We start from the raw sequence: 24,311 nt of genomic DNA, 5'->3' as shown, positions 1-24,311 counted from the left end.
CATAGACTTTAACGGTGTTTGCGTGTTAGAACAATTTCTTTGCCTGCTCGCATGTCCTGCTGCGAACCAAACTGGGGGGTTTTTGCTCATCCCTACTAGGGAGCATGTATTAGTTATCCTTTAAAGCCTATGAATGTTCAAGGTAGCCTTTAGAGCATATCTAAACCAAAAAATAAAAATGTATTTCAGCTTACCACTCATTCGATGTGGTGGCTGCATTCAATTCTTTTTGGAGCTCTTTTTCCTTTATTTTTGCATAGGAGTTCTGCCTGTTACCCACTTCCAGTCCTAGGATGACAATGCTCGCTTGCCCTCAATCAGGAAAACTGGTATTTTTGTGAACTCATCAAACAAATATAATACAACACTTCCAAATGTGTATATGTAACAGACAAAAGAAAGCAAATAAGAGAAGTTTGCTGTTAGGATTTATACACACTTTAATTTTCATCTCTTATTGTCACAGTAAAAAGAAAATATTAAGCATATCAATGTTGAAGGAAATGTAATAATTACAAAGTCTGCTGATAGTCTAACATGTACTCATAGATCACACCATTGCAGTCCAAAGATAGAAAAAAAAAAAAACAGCTAAAAATCTACTTGTATACAATGTTGACTGTAAATAGTCCACTACATTGCACAGCATATTGTTTGCACGATCAGGTTAAAGTGTATTTATTTTCCTAGGAAGGCACACGCATTTCTTTCCTAACAGACAATTCTGATGTTTGTAGTTCTGAAAGTACCATAACATTCACCAAAAGACTTAGGCCCCATGTACAGAGGGTATTTAGCCTCAAGCAGAGAGCACAGCCTCTGACAGTTTGCCAGCTGCTGTGGCTGGACAGGGCTGGGTGGTGCACTCACAATATGTAGATTTAAGGCCATATGCACCAAGATATACACTGGAGATCAAAAATAGAGAAATTTTAAATGATCTAAACAAGAGTAAAAGAGCAGTTTTGTTACTCATATTTAATGAGTTACATATATTTTGAAGCACAGAATAAAAAAACTTCAATTAGGTTTGAAAAAGAACATTGATTAAAATTAGAGAACACTTTGAGATACCTCCCAGTTATTGGAGTTAATCTCTCACTTTGTGCTAATTTATTTAATTACCTAACAAACCCTATATAACTGTCAGCCTAACTTTCCAGTTTTCACTGACTTTGCAAGATGGTGAGCTGTTCTAAAGTGAATGAAACTTTCCGGCAACAGGTTGTCCATATGAAGGCTAAAGGGATGTTACAGCCATAGCAAGAGAAGTTTGTCTTTCCAAATCTGTGATTTCTAGAATATTGCATCTGTACAACATCGCAAACTCATTCAAGTACCCCAAGATGGCTGGTTGTCCACGAAAGACAAATGCAAGAGGATAATGTGGAGAATCTCAATGGAAAATTGGTTCAAAACTGCAGCTGCGATTGCTTCGCCAGTTCAGCGCTGAACAGAATAAGGATCTGTCTCATCACACAGTGCCTCGCTTTTTAAGAGAATTTGGACTGAAAGCCCACTCTACAAACCTCTCATTAGCAGAATGAATCAAAAGGCTAGACTAACCTATGCTGAGGCGCATGTTGTGCGGACAGAAGAGAACTGGTCCAAAATTCACTTTAGCGATGAAAGCAAGTTTAACCATTTGCTTACTGGGCACTTAAACCCCCCCTCCTGCCCAGACCAATTTTCAGCTTTCAGTGCTGATTCACTTTGAATGACAATTGCGCAGTCATACAACACTGTACCCAAATTTAATTTTTAGAATTTGTTTCCCATAAATGGCGCTTTCTTTTGGTGGTATTTGATCACCTCTGCAGTTTTTATTTTTTGTTAAAAAATGTACAAAAGACCAATTTTTTTTTTTTATAAAATTTTGCAAACAGGTAATTTTTCTCCTTCATTGATATATGCTTATGAGTGGCAATAAAGGGCACTGATAGGCAAGCACTGCTAGGTGCCACTGTTTGGCACCACTGGTGGGCATTGATAGGTGGCACTCATGGACATTGATAGTTGGAACTGGTGGGCACTGGCACGAGGCAATGGCAGGGGGTACTGGTGGCGCATATGAGGCAGATGTGCTTCCTTCCTCTTCGGGACCAATGTCCCTTGCAGATAAGTCGGTTATCGGCTTTTTTTTCTCCTCACGCTCCTCAAGATTTACCAAGCTTTTGTTTAGATCATGTGATCAGCTGTCATTGGCTGACAGCTGATCATGTGGTAAGGGTCTGGACCGGCCCCTTCCTCTGATCTGTGATCACCCGTGACCTCCCGGAAAGGTGTGGCCGTCATTTGGCTATAGTGCAGACGTTAAGAGGTTAATTTATTTGTATCGAATAGGAAACATTATGTTCGTTGTCAAACTGAGGTTTATCAGAACTGTCTTCGACAACATGCGGTTTCTTCCCTGCGTTCATCACACAATCAGCCAGCAATTTTCATGCATGGCAATGCCCTCTGTCACACAGCAAAATGGCAGTTCCTTGAAGCCGAAAACATTGCAATAATGAAACGGCTAGCCCAGAGTCCTGCATTTAACCTGATAGAAAACCTCTGGAAAACCCTTTGCATCAAAGAAACCGACTTCAGTCAGTGAACTATGGAAGAGACTGGAAGAAGAGTGGAAAACAAATCACACCAGAGCAGTGCGAGAGACTAGTGATGCCCTGTGGCTGCAGATGTACTGAAGTCATTCAAAGCAAGGGCCTCTACACTTCCTACTAATTGTTGATTGTTGTAACCTTCAGAAATTTTTGTTGTAATCTTTCTCCGTGATAGTCCTTGCTGTTTTCTAATTTGATCATTATGTTTTCTACAAAATAACGTTTTTTTTTTTTTGTTGAGTTGCCTTGGTTATTTTGAAAAACACTGTTCTATTGGCATGGTATAGCCACAACAAAAATTCCACTAAATGTTGAGCAATGAAATGACATTATTTCTGAAAAAAATCAAGTGTTCATAAATTATTCTCTAATTTTGATCTCCAGTTTAGATGCCTGGAATGAAAGTCTGCCTTCAGGGCATTAGTTCCTAGGTGCATACTGCCCTTAACATAGATTTTGCTGAGTGCACCACCCATCCCTGTCCTAGCCCTATGGGGTCTCATAGCATTAATAGGCCCTCTGCCCATGACTAAATGCTGGAGCCACATGCACTGGGGCAAAATGACCCTAAATGGGGCCTTAAATTTGACTTGGCAGTGAAGTTTCAAGTAATATTCTGGACATGGAGGGCTTTTGTGTTGTCACATGACTAGGTCAGTGGGGGTGCCCATAGTGTTCAAATACACAGCATCTTGCTTTACCAGGAGACTACAAACAAGGGGTCTATATACACTGTGTGCACATTTATTAGGCAAGTGAGTATTTTGACCAAATCATCATTTTTATGCATATTTTTCAATTCCAAGCTGTATAAACTTGAATGCTTATTGGATTTAAGCATATTAGGTGATGTGTATTTGCATAATGAGGGAGGTGTGGCTCAACACGCTATATCAAGGTGTGCATAATTATTAGGTAGCTACTTTCCTCTGGCAAAATGGGCCAAAAAAACATTTAACTGACTCTGAGAAGTCAAAAACTGTAAAAAGTATTTTAGAGGGATGCAGCACTCTTGAAATTGCTAAGATGATCACAGAACCATCAAACTTTTTGTTGCAAATATTTAACGGTTGCAAGAAACGTGTTGAGAAAAAAAGACACAAATTAACTGTCAAAGATTTGAGAGCAATCTAACATGAATCGGATGTGAAGCTACCAGGAACCCATTATCCTCCAGTGCTGTCTTATTCTAAAACTGCAACCTACCTAGAGTGCCCAGAAGGCACAGTGGTGTAGAGGTTAGCACTCTCACCTAGCAGTAAAAAGGGTCGCTGGTTTGAATCCCAACCACAACACTACCTGTTTGGAGTTTGCATGTTCTCCCTGTTCCTGTGTGGGTTTCCTCGACCCCGGTTTCCTCCTACACTCCAAAGACATGCTGGTAAGTTAATTGGCTTTTGTCCAAAATTGGCCCTAGTGTATGAATGTGGGTTGGGGACCTTGGATTGTGGGCTCTTTGAGGGTAGGGACCAATGTGAGTGTGCGATGTATGTGTAAATTGATGGCGCTATATGGGGTACCTTAAATAAATAATAATATAATAGATGAGCATCTTAATGAGATGCAATATATAGGGATAATTATGGACACGCGCACTCCCTCCGGTTGAACTGGATGGACTGGTGTCTTTATACAACCTTACTAACTATGTAATTAATAAGGTGTTCAGTGCTCAGAGACTGGGCCAAGGTAAGAGGCTGAAACCCGACCACCACTGAACAAGACACATAAGTTGAAACATCAAGACTGGGCCAAGAAATATCTGAAGACAGATATTTCAAATGTTTTATAAACTGAGAGTGACTCATGGACCAGATGGATGGGCCTATGGCTGGATCAGTAACGGGCACAGAGCTCCACTTAAACTCAGACGCCAGCAAGGTGAAGGTGAGGTACTGGTACGGACTGGTATTATTAAAGTTGAGGTAGTTAGACCTTTTCTGTTTGAAGATGGACTGAAAATGAACTCCCAAACCTACTGCCAGTTTTTAGAAGACACTTTCTTCAAGTAGTGGTACAGGAAAAAGTCTGCATCTTTCAAGACCGTGATATTTATGCAGAACAAGGAATACTCCATCGCATGCATAAAGTAATCCACTGCATGGCTAGCTAGTAATGGGCTTAAAGATGAAAGAATGACATGGCCCTCCTTCCTCACCTGACCTAGACCCTATTGAGAACGTGTGAGACCTTCTTAAATGGGAGAATTACGGTGAAGGAAAAAACTGTACACCCCTCTGAACAGCGTCTGGGAGGCTGTGGTTGCTACTGCAAAAAAAAATTAACGTCAGCAGATCAAGAAACTGACAGACTTCATGAATGGAGGGCTTATAAATGTTATTGAAAATGTTTGTTTTTCGTTTGGTTACATAATAATTCTGCACGCTAATAGTTGCCCAATAATTCTGCACACATAGATATTCTCCTGAGAAAGCCAAAACCTCACTTTCTTAAATATTCAGGTTTGGTTTGACCGAGAGCACAGTCGTTTTTCAATAATGAAATGAATACTCAAAAATACAACTTGCCTAAAAATTGTGCACACAGTATAAATGTTTTCACACAACCTTTACCCCGGCATTTACCCATTTTTCTCAATTTTATCCAATTAGAAAAATGGCTGAAAATGTGTGAACCTTGTACAGTCTTGTACAATCTCTCTACCGGAGGTAATATTTTGCCAGACGAACGATCTGCCAATTATTGGATCGTTAGTATGGTGTTTTTTGAAAGCCAATTACGATTTTTTTGCCTGTCATGTGCAGCCTATAACATTTTTATCGTACATGAACTCAATGTCCAATTTACATTTAATTAGTACGGTTTTCATCTGCAAAAAATTGTAAGAGCAAGACTATGTATGCTCAGAAACAAAAGAATGCATACAAAACTATTCAACACATTACATCTGAAGTTGTATTCTTTCATACGAAAATTTTCGTATGGTGAGTAACCACTTCACTTATAATATGAGACTAGTATTCAACAAAAAACAGACGAATGGTCATCCAAAAATCTGATCGTGTGTACGAGGCTTTAAAGTGATATTAAACCCTGGATTTTGAATCAATTTCAGCAGCTGATTCAATCACTTACTGAGTATGCAGCCTCTATCTTCAAGACCCTTTCACACTGTAGCCCTGCTGAAACGCCGGCCGTCTTTGCGGTGCTTTAGCTGCGCTTTTCTGGTGCTGACGTTTTTTTTTAAGGTCACATGACAATGTGACATTAAAGAAAAGAAAAAAAGACCCATTTTGCCGCGCTTTCAAATTACTTTTTCTACGCATTCATTTCATTGTGCAGTTCTCACCCCTAAAGAGGCTGCTTGCAGGCCTTTTTATTACATTCCACAAGCGCACTACCTGAGTGCATATTGCAATGAATGAGAGGCAGTTTTCAGAGGCTATTTCTAGCGCTAAAAAGCCTAAAATCTGCCTCAGTGTGAAAGGGGTCTTAATCCTTGTCTGTTTCAGTTTAAGCTACCCTTGCATGCAGGGACTAGAGTTGTGCTTTCCTTCACTGTGTGCATCAATAGAAACATACAGCCCAAGAGCATGGGATGGCAAAACACTTCCCTGCTCTTCCTCCCTTCCCCCTCTATTCTCCAAGACTGACTGGAGACTGCACTGACCATTATTAACTCTTTTCTGGGAAGACTGGAAGTTCGGGGAAGCAGCCCTGAAAGAGCAGAAGCCAGTAGAATTAAACATTGTAAACTGCAAGTGCTAGGGTATGAAATTGAACAAGTACTTTGCTCCTTTAGTGGTTATGGTACCTGTACAGAACCACAAAGCAGATCTCTATAAAAGGAAAGACTCACACTGATACTTCATTTGGCCCCCGATTTGTCCCAGGGTCCTATAGCAGTCATGTGGGCAGTTATTGCAGTAGTTCCAGTATTGCTGGAATAAAAAGTCTTCCAGCATTTATAGCAATTCTACTGGTTCACAGTCATCATTCTCCTCTGGTGAGCAGCCTACTTTATTATGGAAGAGGTGAGGCAAGCTTCCTTTCTGAGAGAGTTTACTCCGCACTGATGTCTTCTTCTGGTGCTTGGTCTGCGAGCAGATTTCCTTTATATCCCAGACTCTAAGAGTTCCATCATGAGAAGCCGTGTATAAAACATTGTCATATATCTGCAAACAAAAATCACAGGACAATAATGAGCGAATGTTCCTCCAGAGACTAAACACAAACTAAGGAGTTCAATAAAGCATTAAAGTGGTTGTAAACCCTTACAACAGCCTTTTTGCTACAGGTTAGCCTATAATAAAGCTTACCTGTAGCTACCCTGGATATCTACTAAACCTGAACGTTTTAGGATATATCCCCTGTATTTGCATGTGCCGACATCATCGGCACATGCACACTGAAGCAAACTTAAGCAATGGCACGCACGTGCTTCAGTGAGTGTGCTGTTAACGACGGCTCCCGCACGCATGCACAGGAGTGACGTCATCGCGGCTCCGGCCAATCACTGCTCCGGAGCCCGCGATACCCGGACGTAACCCCAGAAGCAATGCCGACCGCCGGAGTGGTGTAGGAGGATGGCTGCAGGGGCTTCAATCTCAGGTAATTCATAATGAGTTCGCTCATTATGCCTGTCTTGCAGTTTGTTTGTTTTTTGTCCTAGGGTTTACAACCACTTTAATACTTGATATTAAACACACACTGTTTAATTTGCATTGTCCCTTCTATTTCTGTTTATGGATGATGGTACTGTAAAAAACATCTAAGTATCTTTTTCCTAATCGATATACAGCTGTCACATGGCCCAGATCTTTAACAGCCTGTCTGAAGGGAAACATAGGCTTGTTTCACACCTATGCACGTGGCTGTGGGTGCGAGAATCTCTGCGATTATTGCACCCGCAACCACCCGCAGAGGAAATGCACTGCTGTATCAAAACGCGTGGGGCTACCATTCATTCTGAATACTACACATGTAAAAACACAGCGCATTTGCGGGTGCAGCAACCGCAGGGAAATCCCTACGGGACAGGTTTTGAGAAAGGTGAATGCACCTTTTTCTTCAAACATAAGCACGGCAGCCCATTTAAACGTGGGCCACAAGAAAGCAGAGATAATAACCTAGGGATAAGCAGCTCTGCTGCTGGTTACATGTTCATAATAAGAAAAACAGCCTTTGCAATACATAGTAAAAAGTAAAAAATATCAATAAACTGTATTAAATTGTCATACAAATATTTAAAATCAAATCTTTGTTATTTTTTGTGGGCAGATTTCTACCAATCACAGGCTGTGTCACACCCCTCCAGCCTGTCTTAGAATACAAGGGAGGTGATTCCTCCATAAATCTATGTGTAATATCCCACCCCTATTGTGTTTAGCTGGTTAGTGAGCACGGAGGAGGAGGGAGGGAGTGGGCTGTCATTTACCACTGTGTATACGCCCACATGTGTGACGCTATAGTCACATGGGCTGCTCAGATGTAATAGGGAGGAAATGCATGTGCAGAGTTGCCCCCACAGCTCTGGAAAATCTCTATCTGAATTAGGGACATGAATAGAAAGTGGAGATAGAGAGCAGCAGGATCACCCAGGTTTTTTGCAGAATACAGAAAATGAATCCCATAGTGACTGAGTGAGTATAAACAGCATGTAATACACCATTTATTGATAGTTTTTAATGTTGTGGGTTTAGTGACACTTTAACCTCTTGGCGCCGAGCGGCTGCATATGTGTGTGCAATAGCATCGACAGTGCTGTGCCCAGAGTGCACACCTTGCATGCTCCCGACACAGTGACCGGCGGCTCGCGGGAAGACTTTTCCGATCATGTGAGCACACTGACAGCCAATCAAGGTGGTCACGTGGCCATAAGCCCCGCCTCACCTGCCAGCATAGCAAACCCCTTAAAGGGCCAGCGGCAGCCGGCCCCAAGGGGCTAAACCCTCCGTTTTTTAAGGACTTTCTGCAGCTGATTAAATAATTTACTGAGTTTGCAGCTTCTTTATCTTTTAATCTTTGCCTATGCTCCAGTTTAAACCATGGCCACTGCTACAGGTTTCCAGTTTCAGGGTGGCACCTTTATCTTGCAGCATCCTATTGCGTCACCCTTGCATGCAGAGCCTAGCGTTGTGCCTCCCCACAGTGTGTGTATCAATGGAAATTCACAGCCCTGTAGCCTAGGATGGTAAGGCACTCCCCTGCCCCTTCTTCCTTCATCTTCCTACCTTCTCCAAGCTAACAGACTGGTTCCAGACTGCACTGTCCACTGTTAACTCTTTCCTGTGAAGACCAGGGAGGCAGCGTTGAGACAGCAGGAACCAGCAGCATTAAAATTCATAAACTGCAAGTGTTCTGGTAAGAATTTTTACAAATAGTTTACTGGGGAATGTTTGTTTTATTGTGCTCTCTGATTTAACGTAAATTCTGAGTGTTTAATAGGGTTTCATACAGCTTTAGTGACACTTTTCTGATGGTAGCTCACTTCAGTACTGCCTGTACCTTACCCAGCCAAGCACTATTTTCAGTATCATTACTGACACGTGTCGCAAATTCAGGTTGTTTTTACTATTGCCACCTTGAGAACCTATCACTCTGACCTGAGGACTGCCCCCCAACCAGGGGCGGACTGACAACTCATGGGGCCCCCGGGCAATAGGAGATTATGGGCCCCCCAGGCAATCAGAGATTATGGGGCCACACAGTATACAATCACACAGTATACACATACATGTACACACAGTATACACAGACATGTTTCTAATGGCTGAGAAGATACTGGAGAGTTGGGGCAGCTATAATCTCAGGATTTTTAGACCAAAAGGATGTCAGTAAGGGACATTTCAGAGACAGATGTAAAAAAAACACAGATTTTTACATACTGTCCCTGGTTTTACTGAGGCTGGCAACCCTGATGGGGCCCCCTAGTGGCCTGGGGCGCCAAATGGTCAGTCCGCCCCTGCCCCCAACACATTCTTGTATCAGTTTCTGACAGCTATATGAATATCAGGCCAACACTCACAATCTCAGTATGGAGGCCCGACATAGTTCTAAAGAGTGTCTATGACACCTGCAATGAAATCTCCCCAAGATGTCATCCTGAATTATGCTTTGATGTGACACGAACTGAATGAGGAATAGGGATGAGCCGAACACCCCCCGGTTCGGTTCGCACCAGAACTTGCGAACGACCCCCGCGTTCGGTACGAACGTTAGAACCCCATTGAAGTCTATGGGACTCGAACGTTCGAATTGGAAAGTGCTAATTTTAACGGCTAATATGCAAGATAGTATGCTAAAAAGGGTTTGGCGATCTGCCTCCTGCCTCAGGGGACATGGGTCACTGCAAAAAAAAGTTTTAAAAACTACCGTTTTGGCGGGAGCACTGATTTTAATGACGATTAAAGTGAAAAAAATAAGTGAAATATTCCTTTAAATATGGTGCCTGGGGGGTGTCTATAGTATGCCTGTGAAGTGCCACGTGTTTCCCGTGTTTAGAACAGTCCCTGCACAAAATGACATTAAACGGAAATAACACCATTTAAAACTGCTTGCGGTTTTAATGTTATATCTGGTTCCTGCAATATGGTTGAAAATCATTGAGAAAAATGGCATGGGTAGCCCTCCCTGCCCATTACCAGCCTATTTGGGTCTTGTACGCACATTAAGGGGAACCCTGTACCCATATTAAAAAAAAGGAAATGCGTGTGGCCCCCAGGCCCTATATACTCAGAACAGCAGTATACAGGCGGTGCAAACAAGACAGGGACTGTGTAGGTTTGTTGTGTTAAGTTGAATCTGTTTGTCATTTTCAACCGGTACATTTTTAAAGTGTAGCTCCAGTCAAAAAAAATATCTTTAAGCTTTTTGGAAAACATAGGGAAGGGTTATCACCCCTGTATAATTTGTTTTGTCGTCCATCTTTTTTCATCTCACTTGCTGTTGTCTCCTTCCGTTTGCAAGTAGGAGATGTTTGTAAATTGGATGTTTGAAAGTAGGGGCCTGCCCTATATGCTCTGCAGAAATGGCGGAACAAGGTGTTGGTTTTGCAACAACATTGTAAGCCCTCAAAGTGACTCTTGGTGGCCGCTGGAGCGCCCTGCTGTGAACGATTATATCAAGAATTGTAATTACATGCCATTGTTGAACAGTGGTAGAAAAATTGACCTTTGGTGGTTGTGGTGCTGGTGCCACAACACTATAAGTCCTCACAGTTACTCTGGGTGGGCACAGGAAGGGGCCCTCCTGTGAAATATTATATCAAGAATTGTAATTACATGTCCCTGTTAAACAGGGGCAGAAAAATTGGGCCTTAGGCACTGGTGCCATCACACTGCAACCTCTGCCATACACTCTAGTTTTTTTGCAGGAATTAGCCCTGCTGTAAAGCATTGCATCAAAAATTTTACTTAAACGCCCCTGTTAAACAGGGGCAGAAAAATTGGGCCTTAGGCACTGGTGCCATCACACTGCAACCTCTGCCATACACTCTAGTTTTTTTGCAGGAATTAGCCCTGCTGCAAAGCATTGCATCAAAAATTTTACTTAAACGCCCCTGTTAAACAGGGGCAGAAAAATTGGGCCTTAGGCACTGGTGCCATCACACTGCAACCTCTGCCATACACTCTAGTTTTTTTGCAGGAATTAGCCCTGCTGCAAAGCATTGCATCAAAAATTTTACTTAAACGCCCCTGTTAAACAGGGGCAGAAAAATTGGGCCTTAGGCACTGGTGCCATCACACTGCAACCTCTGCCATACACTCTAGTTTTTTTGCAGGAATTAGCCCTGCTGCAAAGCATTGCATCAAAAATTTTACTTAAACGCCCCTGTTAAACAGGGGCAGAAAAATTGGGCTGCTGGCATCACCCAGAACCAAAAATGTTCTTCCAACATATCAGCGGAGGAGGAAGAGGATAGACAATCAACATAACAGGACAGTCACTCAGCATCAGCATAGGCAGTCTTGAAGGGATGTGGTATTTCAAAAAAAATTATTCGGTTACATCAGCTTCAGGTGCTTGGTAGCTGTGGGTGATCCAAGACTGATTCATCTTGATGAAGGTCAGTCGATCAACTGATTCGGTGGACAGGCGCACCCTGTGATCGGTAACGAAGCCACCAGCAGCACTGAAGGTGCGTTCCGAAAGAACGCTGGATGCAGGACAGGCCAGTAGCTCAATTGCATACTGTGCAAGCTCTGGCCAGTGATCCATCCTCAAGACCCAGTAAGCCAGAGGATTTTCAGTGGGAAAGGTGTCCAAGTCTGACCTTGCCCCTAGGTATTCCTGCACCATGTAAATTAGACGCTGGCGATGGGTGCTGGAACCAATCATACCTTGGGGCTGCGGACTAAAAAATTGTCTGAAAGCATCAGTCAGACGGCCACCTTCTCCACCGCTCCTTCTGACTGATGCCTCAGCAACACGTTGTCCAGGACCAGGAGTTTGTGACCTCCCAGTCTCTGGGAACGCGTTGCACAGAGCTTTCTGCAAGGCCTCCCGGAGATGTCTCATCCTCTGCTCCCTCTGCGATGGCAAGATAAGGTCGGCAACCTTACCCTTGTACCGTGGATCAAGGAGAGTGGCCAGCCAGTAATGGTCCCTCTCCTTGATCCGAAGAATACGAGGATCCTTCCGCAGGCTTTTCAGGATCAGGGAGGCCATGCAGCGTAGGTTAGCTGAGGCATTCGGTCCGGAGTCCTCTGGGTCACTAAGGAAAACATGATCCGCAGCTACCTCCTCCCAGCCACGTACAAGTCCACGTGTTTCTTGGGACTGTAAATCATCCCTATAAGACTGCTGCTGCTGATGCTGAGTGCCAGCCTCCACCTCCATGCTGACACAATCATCCTCCTCCTCCTCTTCCTCCTCCTCACCCTCTTCCTGTGTGATGGGTGGCACAGCAGGAACACTGTCTGGATAAAGGGGGCCTTGAGAGGCAAGGAAGTCCTCCTCTTCCTGCCTCTGTTCTGCCTCAAGTGCCCTGTCCATTATTCCACGCAGCGTATGCTCCAAGAGGTGGACAAGAGGTATAGTGTCACTGATGCATGCACTGTCACTGCTCACCATCCTTGTGGCCTCCTCAAACGGTGACAGGACAGTGCATGCATCCCTGATCATGCCCCACTGGCGTGGTGAGAAAAAACCAAGCTCTCCTGACCCTGTCCTGGTGCCGTAGTCGCACAGGTACTCATTGATGGCCCTCTGCTGCGTGTGCAGCCGCTGCAGCATGGCCAATGTTGAGTTCCATCTGGTGGGCATGTCACATATAAGGCGGTTCTTGGGCAGGTTCAACTCCTTTTGGAGCTCAGCCAGCCGAGCACAGGCATTAAATGATCGGCGGAAATGCACACAGACTCTCCTGGCCTGTTTCAGGACATCCTGTAAGCCGGGGTACCTGCCCAAGAACCGCTGCACCACCAGGTTAAGGACGTGAGCTACACAGGGCACATGGGTCAGTTGGCCCTGTCGGAGGGCGGAGAGGAGGTTGGTGCCATTGTCGCAAACCACCATTCCTGGCTTAAGCTGGCGTGGCGTCAACCACCTCTCGGCCTGCCCCTGCAGAGCTGACAAAACATCCGCCCCAGTGTGGCTCCTGTCCCCCAAACAAACCAGCGCAAGCACGGCATGGCATCGTTTTGCCTGCGTACTTGCGTAGCCCCTGCAACGCCTACGGAGCACCGCTGGTTCTGAGGACAGAGCACTGGAAGAGGCCATGGAGGAAGAAGAAGAGGAGGGGGTGGAGGAGAGAGGTGTGTCACAACCAATAGTAGCATTTTGGAGGCGTGGTGGCGGAACAACCTCCAATACTACTGCACCTTGTCCTGCATCCTTCCCAGCAGCCAGAAGAGTGACCCAATGGGCCGTGAAAGACAGGTAACGTCCCTGTCCATGCCTGCTGGACCATGAGTCAGCGGTAATATGCACCTTACCGCTGACCGCCCTGTCCAGCGAGGCAAGGACATTGCCTTCCACATGCCGGTAGAGAGCCGGAATTGCCTTCCGTGAGAAAAAGTGGCGTTTGGGGACCTGCCACTGAGGAACCGCACATTGTACAAACTCACGGAAGGGGGCCGAGTCTACCAACTGAAAAGGCAGCAGTTGAAGTGCTAGCAATTTAGCCAAGCTAGCATTCAACCGCTGGGCATGTGGATGGCTGGGAGTAAATTTCTTCCGCCGGTCCAGCAGCTGGGGCAGGGACATTTGTCTGCTATAATCGGACGTGGATGTACCACTAGCAGAGTTCCCGGAAGCACTTGGCTGTGACACACCTAATTCTACACCTTCATTCCTCTCAGAGCAGGTTTCAGAGAGGACTGAAGGTCTAGTGGGGTTGGAGATGCCAGCTGATGAGGAGCAAGGAGAGGTCCGCTTTGTTCTTTGGTGTGGGTCTTTGAGGTATGCTTGCCAACGAGCTGCATGGCAGGTCAACATATGTCTGGTCAAGCATGTGGTGCCCAAGCGGCTGATGTTTTGGCCACGTGAGATACGCTTGAGACATATGTTGCAAATAGCAGCGGTGCGATCTGATGCACTCGTCTCAAAAAAGGCCCACACCAAAGAACTTTTAGAATAACGCGCAGAGGAAGCGCTCTGCGCAGAGGAAGCGCTCTGCGCAGGCGGAGCTCTGCGGTGTGATTCAGTCGGTGTGCTGCCCCTAAGCTGGCCCCCGGAGGGCATCCTGCCTCGTTGGACATGTGCCTCCTCCTCCTCCTCCTCCTCCTCCTCCCTCCTTCCAGGCACCCACGTGGAGTCAGTGCCCTCATCATCCCCTCCCTCTTCATCGCTGTAGCAAACCTGGCAGTATGCTGCAGCTTGTGGAACATGACTGCCAGATTGCTGTCCTTCTTGAGCATCCCCTCTCTCTGTGCTCACGCTACTGCCTTCCTCTAGCTGAGTGTCATCATCAGAGCCCACCAAACACTGGGCATCCTCCTGGAGCATGTACCCAACACTGTGCTCAAAGAGTTCAGGAGACTCCTCAGGAGGACGTGGTGGGTCTAGGGAAGGAGTCACTGATGATGACATTGAGAGGAGGGACGACGATGTGTTGGCAGCTGCTTTTCTACTACCCTGAGACTGGGTGAGAGAGGATGAGGAGGATGAAGAGGGCTTGGTCATCCACTCTACCAAGTCGTTGGCATGTTGCGGTTCAACATGTCCAGCTGCAGAAAAGAAGGACAAGCATGTCCCATGGCCACGTGCTGATGACAATGCACCGCGTCCCCGACCAGCACTGTTGTCTCTAGACACAGAGCCTGCTTGCCCTCTTTTATCGGCTCGCGCCTGTCTGCCTCTCCTTGCTGGCCTTCCAGACATGGTAATGGCCTGAAGGGAGTTGGGTAAAACAGTAGTTGGGTAGTTTATATTGTGCTGGAGGCACACAACACCCACTAACTCCTGCAGATGCCTTTTTTATAGAACAGCAGAGTTAAAGGGGTATATACAGATGTATACTGTGCTGTGCTGGAAGCACACACAACTTCCAATAACTCCAGCAGATGTCAATCGGGCCCAAATAGAGAACAGCTATGTAGGTGGATAATAGCGGTATGTACTGGGTACAGAGCAGGCACACAGCACGCACTATCTCCTGAGTGACACTGCTGACTGCAAGCTCTATTGTTAAAGATGGACCACTAGCTATATAGGTGAGGTGAATATCACGGTGTATACTGCGGTCAGGGCACGCAGACAATAACCAGAAAACAGCAGAGTTAAAGGGGTATATACAGATGTATACTGTGCTGTGCTGGAAGCACACACAACTTCTAATAACTCCAGCAGATGTCAATCGGGCCCAAATAGAGAACAGCTATGTAGGTGGATAATAGCGGTATGTACTGGGTACAGAGCAGGCACACAGCACGCACTATCTCCTGAGTGACACTGCTGACTGCAAGCTCTATTGTTAAAGATGGACCACTAGCTATATAGGTGAGGTGAATATCACGGTGTATACTGCGGTCAGGGCACGCAGACAATAACCAGAAAACAGCAGAGTTAAAGGGGTATATACAGATGTATACTGTGCTGTGCTGGAAGCACACACAACTTCCAATAACTCCAGCAGATGCCAATCGGGCCCAAATAGAGAACAGCTATGTAGGTGGATAATAGCGGTATGTACTGGGTACAGAGCAGGCACACAGCACGCACTATCTCCTGAGTGACACTGCTGACTGCAAGCTCTATTGTTAAAGATGGACCACTAGCTATATAGGTGAGGTGAATATCACGGTGTATACTGCGGTCAGGGCACGCAGACAATAACAAGAAAACAGCAGAGTTAAAGGGGTATATACAGATGTATACTGTGCTGTGCTGGAGGCACACACAACTTCCAATAACTCCAGCAAATGACAATCGGGCTCAAATAGAGAACAGCTATGTAGGTGTATATAGTGGTATGTACTGGGTACAGAGCACGCAGACAGCACGCACTAACACTACTGACTGCAAGCTCTATTATTAAAGCTAGATCACTAGCTATATAGGTGAGGTGAATATAGTGGTGTATACTGCGGTCAGGGCACAGACAGTAACCACTACACAAGAGCAAAATAGTAAATCAGCCAAAAACGATTGGTGTGTAACTGTGTTGAAGGTACACAGAACACCCACTGCTTCAGATGCTAACAAACACTACACGAGGCCGCCTGAAAGGCAGCTTTATATAGTGTGGGGCGTGCACTACACAGTCTGAGCTATGATTGGCCACAGGCAGGATGCCTGTGGCCAACCATTGCTCTTCCCGCTACTGGCGCTGCGATTGGCCAAGCATGCGGGGTCACAGTGCATGCTTGGCCAATCGTGAGACAGCAATGCATTGCGCCATCGCAGTGCATTCTGGGCCACACGAATTTTGCCGCGAACGGCCCAAACGTTCGGAATTCGGCGAACGCACGAACGACCGATGTTCGAGTCGAAAATGCGTTCGACTCGAACACGAAGCTCATCCCTAATGAGGAACAACAGCCGTCCAGAGCCAGAAAATGAAAAACCTGCAATCTTCAAGATCAACATCACTGTATCCACATAGAAGTCCTTACACACCTGAATGCAGTTTATGATGAATGTGTGTCCTGGGAAGACTTGTTGCAAAGCTCCGGTCCTTGTATTAAATGCCCTCGCACAAGTATCACCGCTTCCTGTAAATACTGAAAAGGGAATAAAGCAAAGATCATATATCACATTTGTGAACAAAACACAACTGTGGCAAAGGCAATGCAAACTTAAAGTGACACTAAACTCTGGTAAAAAAGGAACATTTTTTCAACTATGTATACTCTTTTTAACCACTTAAGCCCCGGGCATCGCTTTAACTGACAATCGCACAGTCGTGCGACGTGGCTCCCAAACAAAATTGGCGTCCTTTTTTTCCCACAAATAGAGCTTTCTTTTGGTGGTATTTGATCACCTCTGCGGTTTTTATTTTTTGCGCTATAAACAAAAATGGAGACAATTTTGAAAAAAATTCAATATTTTTTACTTTTTGCTATAATAAATATCCCCAAAAAAATATATAAAAAAACATTTTTTTCCTCAGTTTAGGCCGATACGTATTCTTCTACATATTTTTGGTAAAAAAATCGCAATTAGTGATTATTAATTGGTTTTCGCAAAAGTTATAGCGTTTACAAAATAGGGGATAGTTTTATAGCATTTTTATTAATATTTTTACTAGTAATGGCGGTGATCAGCGATTTTTATTGTGACTGCAACATTACGGCGGACACATCGGACATTTTTTACAGCAATCAGTGCTATTTAAATGCACTGACTCCTGTGTAAATGACACTGGCAGTGAAGGAGTTAACCACTAGGGGGCAGCGTAGGTGTTATGTATGACATGATGTTTTTTTTTTATTGTAGGGGGCGTGGCCTGGCTTGTGACGTCACTGACCGTCCTTCCCTATAAAAGGGAAGAGACGATCGGTGACAGCCACACAGGGAAGCACGGGGAGAGGTTTGTTTACACAGACCTGTCCTCGTTCTTCAGCTCTGTGACCCGATCGCGGAACACAAACGGCGATCGGGTCCGCTGGTCCCGTGGCCACGGTCATGGAGCACAGGACCAGCGCGCTCCCGACCCATGGCTGGGCACTTAAAGAATCACGTACCGGTACGTGATTATGCCCAGCTGTGCCATTCTGCCGATGTATGTCGGCGTGAGGCGGTCCTTAAGTGGTTAAAAAGTCCCTTCTATTGCTCTCAGCCACCTTGAAACCTCCAAATTCTTTTTTTTGGTGCTGTGATCTGACTTCTTGTTAGAGGGTCGCTACATTCGTTCTCCGCAGTCAGACTGTATGTAGAAACATAGCACTTTCTCTTGCTTGCCCCAAGATGAACAATAGACCATGAACTATGGGATTTGCAGTGTGCATGGAGCAGTGCACATGCTCGCATCTAACGTGCTCTGCTCTGCTCCTTCCAAAGGAGAAGTTTAGAAGCCCACAAAGGACATAGCAAGGGGGCAGAAAAAAACAGGAGGCCTGACCATACACAAAGCATGGTCAGGCATGTTTGCAGGAAAGAAAATGGCTCGATTTTCCCATCAACACTGATCGGGGAATCCCTCCAGCCGAGACCTTGTCTTCTCCTGGCTCCGGGGCCAGGTGGGAAAAGCCATCCCCGCTGGAAGAAGACAGTGATTAACACTAGCAGCTATAGCAGCCGCTTGCGATAATCACAAGCGAATCCATCAGGCTGGTTGTACCCAAGTTGATCGATCAACTTGGTGCATTCAGCCTGCCCACTAATGGTTCGGCTCTCGGCCTGGCTCCTGCTGAACCGGCCGAGACTCGAACCGTGTATGGCCGGCCTTGGAAACAATTTCCAAAAAATAGATTACAGGGCCATTAAATAGTGAAGGTGTATGGATGATTTTTGGTGAACAGGGATATTGTTTAGTGTCACTTTATTCATAATCAATTTTACACTGCAATAAAAGTACACACTACTTTGAAAGGCGTGCTATGTGAACCAAGACGTTGAAGGAGAAAATCACAATACTTCATGTTCTGGACTTAAAACCTGGATGGTTATGATGCAGTTACAGTGCTTTGCAAAAGTATTCACCCCCCTTGGCATTTTTTTTTGTCCTCACAACCTGGAATTAACATGGCTTGTTTGAGGATTAGCATCGTTTAATTTACAGAACATGCCCACAACTTAGAAGATGATTTTTTTTTTATTGTGAAGCAAACAACAAATAGGACAAAATAACAGAAAAAGTCAATGTGCATAACTATTCACCCCCCCTAAAGTCAATACTTTGTAGAGCCACCTTTTTTGGCTATCACAGCTTCAAGTCGCTTTGAATAAATCTCGATGAGATTGCCACATCTCACCACTAGGATTTTGCCAATTCCTCCTTGAAAAACTGCTCCAGCTCCTTCAAGTTGGATGGATAGGACTAGTAATGAGCTCAGGTGTGTTTGGATCCTGATCTTACTAGACAAGCCCACCAGGAAGCTGTCACCTGCACTGGTCCAATCATCTGCGGCCGGGTTATTCCCATATACAATGGGTGTGTATATGTGTGGCTGGGGTGAGGGAGTGCCTTGGCCGCTTATGACTGGCACAGTACAGTGACAGCTTCCTGACGGGCTTGCTTAGCTGGGTTCGGACACCAATCCATACACACCTGAGCTCAGCCCTAAATAGGACTTGATGTTTCAGTCCCTATAGTAAGTTGACACTCTTGATCTTGGGATTGGTGTGGTGAAAAAGAGGAGGGTAGGTTTCCTTCATTGTTGTTTCATCAATGAGCCCATTATGTTTCCAGAGGGCAGCAACCTGTGCTGACCATTCCATTTTATAACCTGCTTTAGAAACAAGAAATGGAGAACCAAACATTTATGATTAGAGATATTTCTTGTCTTCAGTTTTCAACATCTTTTATTCTCCGTTTTAAATTTTGTATCACTATAATATGTTGGTTGCTAAAGCAAAAGCAGCTCAGTGGCCTTTGTATACCAGATACCTTGATCATATTAATTAACTGCAATGTAGTTTGATCATTCATGCACATAGTGACATGGCAACCAGTACATATCACAGTTCTGCACTCACCACGGCTTCCCAAACAATTAGCCTACGTACAAACCTGGGGAAGGTCATATGATGATTCCATCCAAAAATGGTAGCTGTTGGAAGCCTAATCCAGTCTCTTGCCCTCCCAGGGATTTTATTGGTGTGATTGTTGAGTTTATACATTTGCTGCAATCATTGCCATAGACTACCCTGCTGTCTGTTGGATCCATAATTCCTTTTATTACACAGAAAATGGCACATTACCAATGGGTTACCCAAAGGTGTGCAGTAACAAAGCCAGAAACCATGGCAAGGAGATCTTCCCTGTGGAGTCCTCAAGAGATCATAAGTAGTCAAGGATTCACAAAGCTCCACGCCACCTGAAATCTAAATTCTGGGTGGACTGACCCTTTATCAGACTTCCAAATAGCACCTGTAGTTTCCATGTCATTGCTTATATGTGTGTGCAACTGTATAGGGCTACAATGCAACTAGTCTGATTGTGGACATGGCTGTGACTTACATATTCCAGCATTGTATTTCAAAGTGCTAACGCTGTGCTTATGAGACTTGTATGTCCGGACGCATTCACCAGTGTCAGGCAACCAGCATTTCGCTGTTCGGTCCACGCTCCCAGAATACAAGTGTCGTCCCACCATCTGCAAAAAAAGAAAACATCCAGCATGAGGAACCTGTGCACACACATGCCAGACAGTCACAAGTGCTTTATTTCAGCAGAGATCTATAAATATAAGCTTTGTAAGACTGGAAATATCATGGAAGATATAGAATTATTCATTTCACGCAAGTTAGAACTCAAGCCAATAACAGAACTTCCACCTGGAGCAGGGCTTCTTAACGTAATGTCCACGGATGGGTTTCAGGGGGTCCGTGAGGGTCAGATAAAAAATACCATACCCAATACCAAAAATACCATACCCAATCAATGGTTTCCAATTGAAAGAAATAAAGAAAACGCAGCCTGCACTGCTTATAGTGCTGACCGCCAACCGTCTCTTGACTTGCTGTTGGCCCATATTTAAATTTGTATAGTCTAATAAAAAGAATTTAAAAAAATGTAAATAAATTTGTATCGTCGTTCTGTGCACAACCACTATGTTGTGCCGCTCCATAACAGCAGGTGCTATTTCTCATTTTCTAGTAGTAGTAGTAGTAGTAGGAGAAGTAGATTTGGGCAAAATTTAAATAGTTTTGTTTAAAGCGGAGTTCCACCCACAAATTATTTTTATTTTTTTAAGGCACCCATTCAGCTGTTATTAATTACATTCTGTAAAGGCATGTTTTTCCAAAATCTGCCTTTCTAGTACATCTTTTTTTAAAACTAACCTTTTTCTCCTTCTGGAGAGTTTCCATCTTGATTGTGGATTTGTGAAGCCCACTAGAACTGTTTTCCAGGATAAAGTGCTGCTGGCTTCCCAGCATGCACCACCCAACCTCGCGCATGCACTTTACACACTCGGTGTAGCGCCATACAAACAGGCGGCAGTGCCCACTGACTCCTGGGAATGATGATATACATTTCCCAGGAGCATAGGCGCCACAGAAAATGACGTACATCGCTGCAGCACCGAAGGAGGAATAAAAAACAACACACCCTAGCAACAAGGTACATAGAGCTAGGGAAAAAAAGACAAATGTTGTTTATGGTGCGGGACTGTAGCCAAGCCATTGCAGCAAAGATAAAATTATGGGTGTAACTCTGCTTTAATTTGCACAAGATGATTGTATTTCATTTGAGTGGCCATTACTTTTTGCATAAAAATGAGTACGTTTTTTGTTAAGATTGTTTACTTTATTCAAACTTTGTGTATGTCATATATGTATGAGGCAATCAAAGGGGCATGCTAGAAAACCAGCATCTGACCGGCATCCAATGGCTGCCAGCGCTGACCGGTGTGTTCTAGTGGGGGGGCAGTCCCCCTGTCAGAGGGAAGAATGCTGTACTAACAATGGATAGTTAGTACATCGAGCTCCTCCAGAGCTCTTCAGTTTTTTTTTCTCGTTCAGCCCATGTGTACCAGGCAATACAAAAATACTTTTTCTTTTTGGTAGTCATTTATTTGTGCTGCAAAGTGGCACTTTCAACTCGCTCTTGATCTCTGCCAAGCCCCTGCTGTGCTTCAGGGCCCTGGTCTCCAGAGAGCATGTTTCCCGGGCCATCTACACAAACAGACATACAGGGTTTCCCATGCATGCACAAAAAACATCATATATAACCATGAACCTGTATCATTCTACAGTCTTCCCTGTGATCTGGTTGTACATTCGTAGTGTGCCTTCTCTCTGTTTGTTGGAAGTGCTGATATCCCCCCCCCCCCCATAGCCTGCTTGGCTCAGTCATACTTGGAGGAACCAGTACTGAGACATCCTCTACTGTTGCCTAATTATTAAAATACTCTATGCTTGGCTGTCTCTGCCTTCACCATAGCTCCCAACTGTCTCTTGTTTGGAGAGACTGTCTGTCAGGTCACCTTGAGGCGAGGTGACAGATGCACACCGTAGGGATCAGGAGTGCACCTGAAGGTTGTGGACCATACGGCTGACTGCTGCGGATGGGAGACAGGTCCCACTGGGGTTAGAGCGTAAGATTCCCTGGGGCGCGGAGTCTAAGAGCCAGCAGGTGTTCACCAGAGCCTCGAGTGGTGAGGATGGACCTGGCTGCAACTGGCTCCAGGTCGCGACCCCCAGGGTCCCCCAGCTCACACCCACAGTAGGCAACAGGAGGATAGGGATGGTGAGGGACAAAGCCAAGGTCGGGGCCACGAGCAGACGGGAATAGACAGGGACACGCCAAAAGGTCAGGATCACAGGCAAACAGGGATAGTCAAAGACACGCCAAAGTCAGTAACGGAACAACAGAAGGGCACACGGCAGGTAACAGGAAGCCAAACACACAAAGGAATACACAATGGTTGATCAGCACTTTTGGCTTGCAGTGCACAGGTTAATATAAGGTTCCCTGATAGGGCCTGGGGTGGAGCCCTGCTTAGAGAAGAGGTTATAAAAACCACCAGGTGGAAGTGGCTGGCCTCTTAGTCTGAACACATGAGGGGAGGTAAGCAAACAGGAAGATCACTGCATAACCATGACACTGTCCCTCAGACCAAACCACCCGGTCTCTCATGCAGGCTCAGTTGTCCCTCTTTTTTGTCTGATGTGTACATCTCTATACAAAATATACTATTTTACTACCAAAAGTGTTATGCTGCACTAAACTTTTTATTGAACCTCCTAGATGATTGCATTTGTTATTTTAAAAAGACAATAAAAAGAAAAAAAGGTCAGTGACTGATGAAAATAAGCAATGAGATTAGTATGACATCCAGGCAAGTAGCATTTTCAAAAACAAAGGTCAGATGTGGCAACCTTCATATATGAGAAGTCATGTGTGGTCCAGCTGGGCAACCAGCACTGTCTGGAAAAATGACAAACAAAAAAAAGAGAACTTAACATTAAAATGTGAATTCTGCAGTAAATTGTACTATCTTATTTATTCAAAAACCTCCCATAGCATAGCACTGCCACTAGAGGGGGCCAGGGGGAACATGAATTGCAAGAGAAATGCTAAGGAAAATCATGAAGAAATGTGGGAAGTCTAGTTTGCATGAGGGACTGAGCTATACCATAGGCTGACTGAAAAACTACAATTGCCAATAGAGAGATATTAAAGGGAAGGAACAGCAGCAATTTCCCCAGGTTGAAAGCGAAAAAAACTCTCTGAACAGCACTGATATAGACCATAACCCACCTGTGTGCAATGGGAACAGTAAGCAGAGCATCTTTTTCTGAAAGCAGGGGAAGCAGAGCAGATGCTATCCTTGAGCCTTGGATAACAACCTGGACTGTGGGGAGCCTGCTGTGTAGTAAAGAGCCACATGCTGACGATACCACCAGAGTAAGGTGTTTGTGCCTTACACTTCACAGGGACAGGCTTGCCAGCTAGGAACGCTGGACTTTTGTATGCACCAACTCTAAAAGGGACAATACCTAGCGCGTGCCAACAATAGGTTTTGGGCCCCAACAAGCTGGCCAGCATAAGATTTAGTGCATGGGGATTACTGACTGTTTCTGCAGTGACCACCCTCTGTAAATTAAAGAGTTCACTGTTTGCAGCTTGCTAACAATTCCAGTTAATCATCACAATTTTGCTGTTTGCTAATGTTTGATCATAAACTGCTGCGTTATCATCTTTGATGGTCAACCCATTTCAATATAACCTTCCTTCCTTATATATCCCAGTATAGCTCTTCTTGCTCATACCAGTTTACAATATAAATAAATGATACTTCATTTGTAAAAAAAAATTATACTTAAACAGGTCTGTGTCATTTTCTGGTGCATATGTGCTGCTGTATGTGGGGGTATTTTTATGCACAGCTGTCTGCATATATCCTCGGTCCAAGCAGGCATTTTTAGAGAGTACAGAGCTGCTAGCAATTTGCAGGCACACAACAGAAGACCCGACACAAGCAGCTTCTTCGGGGGTAAGCCCTACATCCAAAACAGCCTTTGCAACCTTGTAATCCCAGATAAATCCCTAAAATAATTTTGAGATCTCGGAGAACCCTTATAAATCCAGTTCATCATGGGTCAAATGGGAAATGCCCTTTACAGTGGGGGTCGTGGTTTCTTGCATCGGGGCCTGTAGCGTACAGTAGTGATCAGAATATCACCCTTAAA

The 24,311-nt window shown here is 44.8% G+C and overlaps 1 protein-coding gene across 1 annotated transcript in view; it reads right to left on the bottom strand.

The window, feature by feature from the left end:
* Positions 1 to 422: 422 nt before the first annotated feature.
* The window catches only part of WDR86 (WD repeat domain 86), a 102,882-nt gene continuing 78,993 nt past the window's right edge, over positions 423 to 24,311 (bottom strand). The window contains exons 5-7 of the mRNA XM_077491185.1: positions 20,134 to 20,269; positions 16,629 to 16,732; positions 423 to 6,742 (exon numbers count right to left, since the gene is read on the bottom strand). Coding sequence (XP_077347311.1) covers positions 6,533 to 6,742; positions 16,629 to 16,732; positions 20,134 to 20,269 — 450 coding nt within the window. The 3' untranslated portion in view covers positions 423 to 6,532. The remainder of the gene's footprint in view (positions 6,743 to 16,628; positions 16,733 to 20,133; positions 20,270 to 24,311) is intronic.

Source organism: Lithobates pipiens, unplaced genomic scaffold (genome assembly GCF_037356315.1).
Source record: "Lithobates pipiens isolate NorthernLeopardFrog02 unplaced genomic scaffold, aLitPip1_a1.2 Scaffold_19, whole genome shotgun sequence".
NCBI lineage: Eukaryota > Metazoa > Chordata > Amphibia > Anura > Ranidae > Lithobates > Lithobates pipiens.
This window is presented reverse-complemented; position numbering and strand designations above follow the sequence as displayed.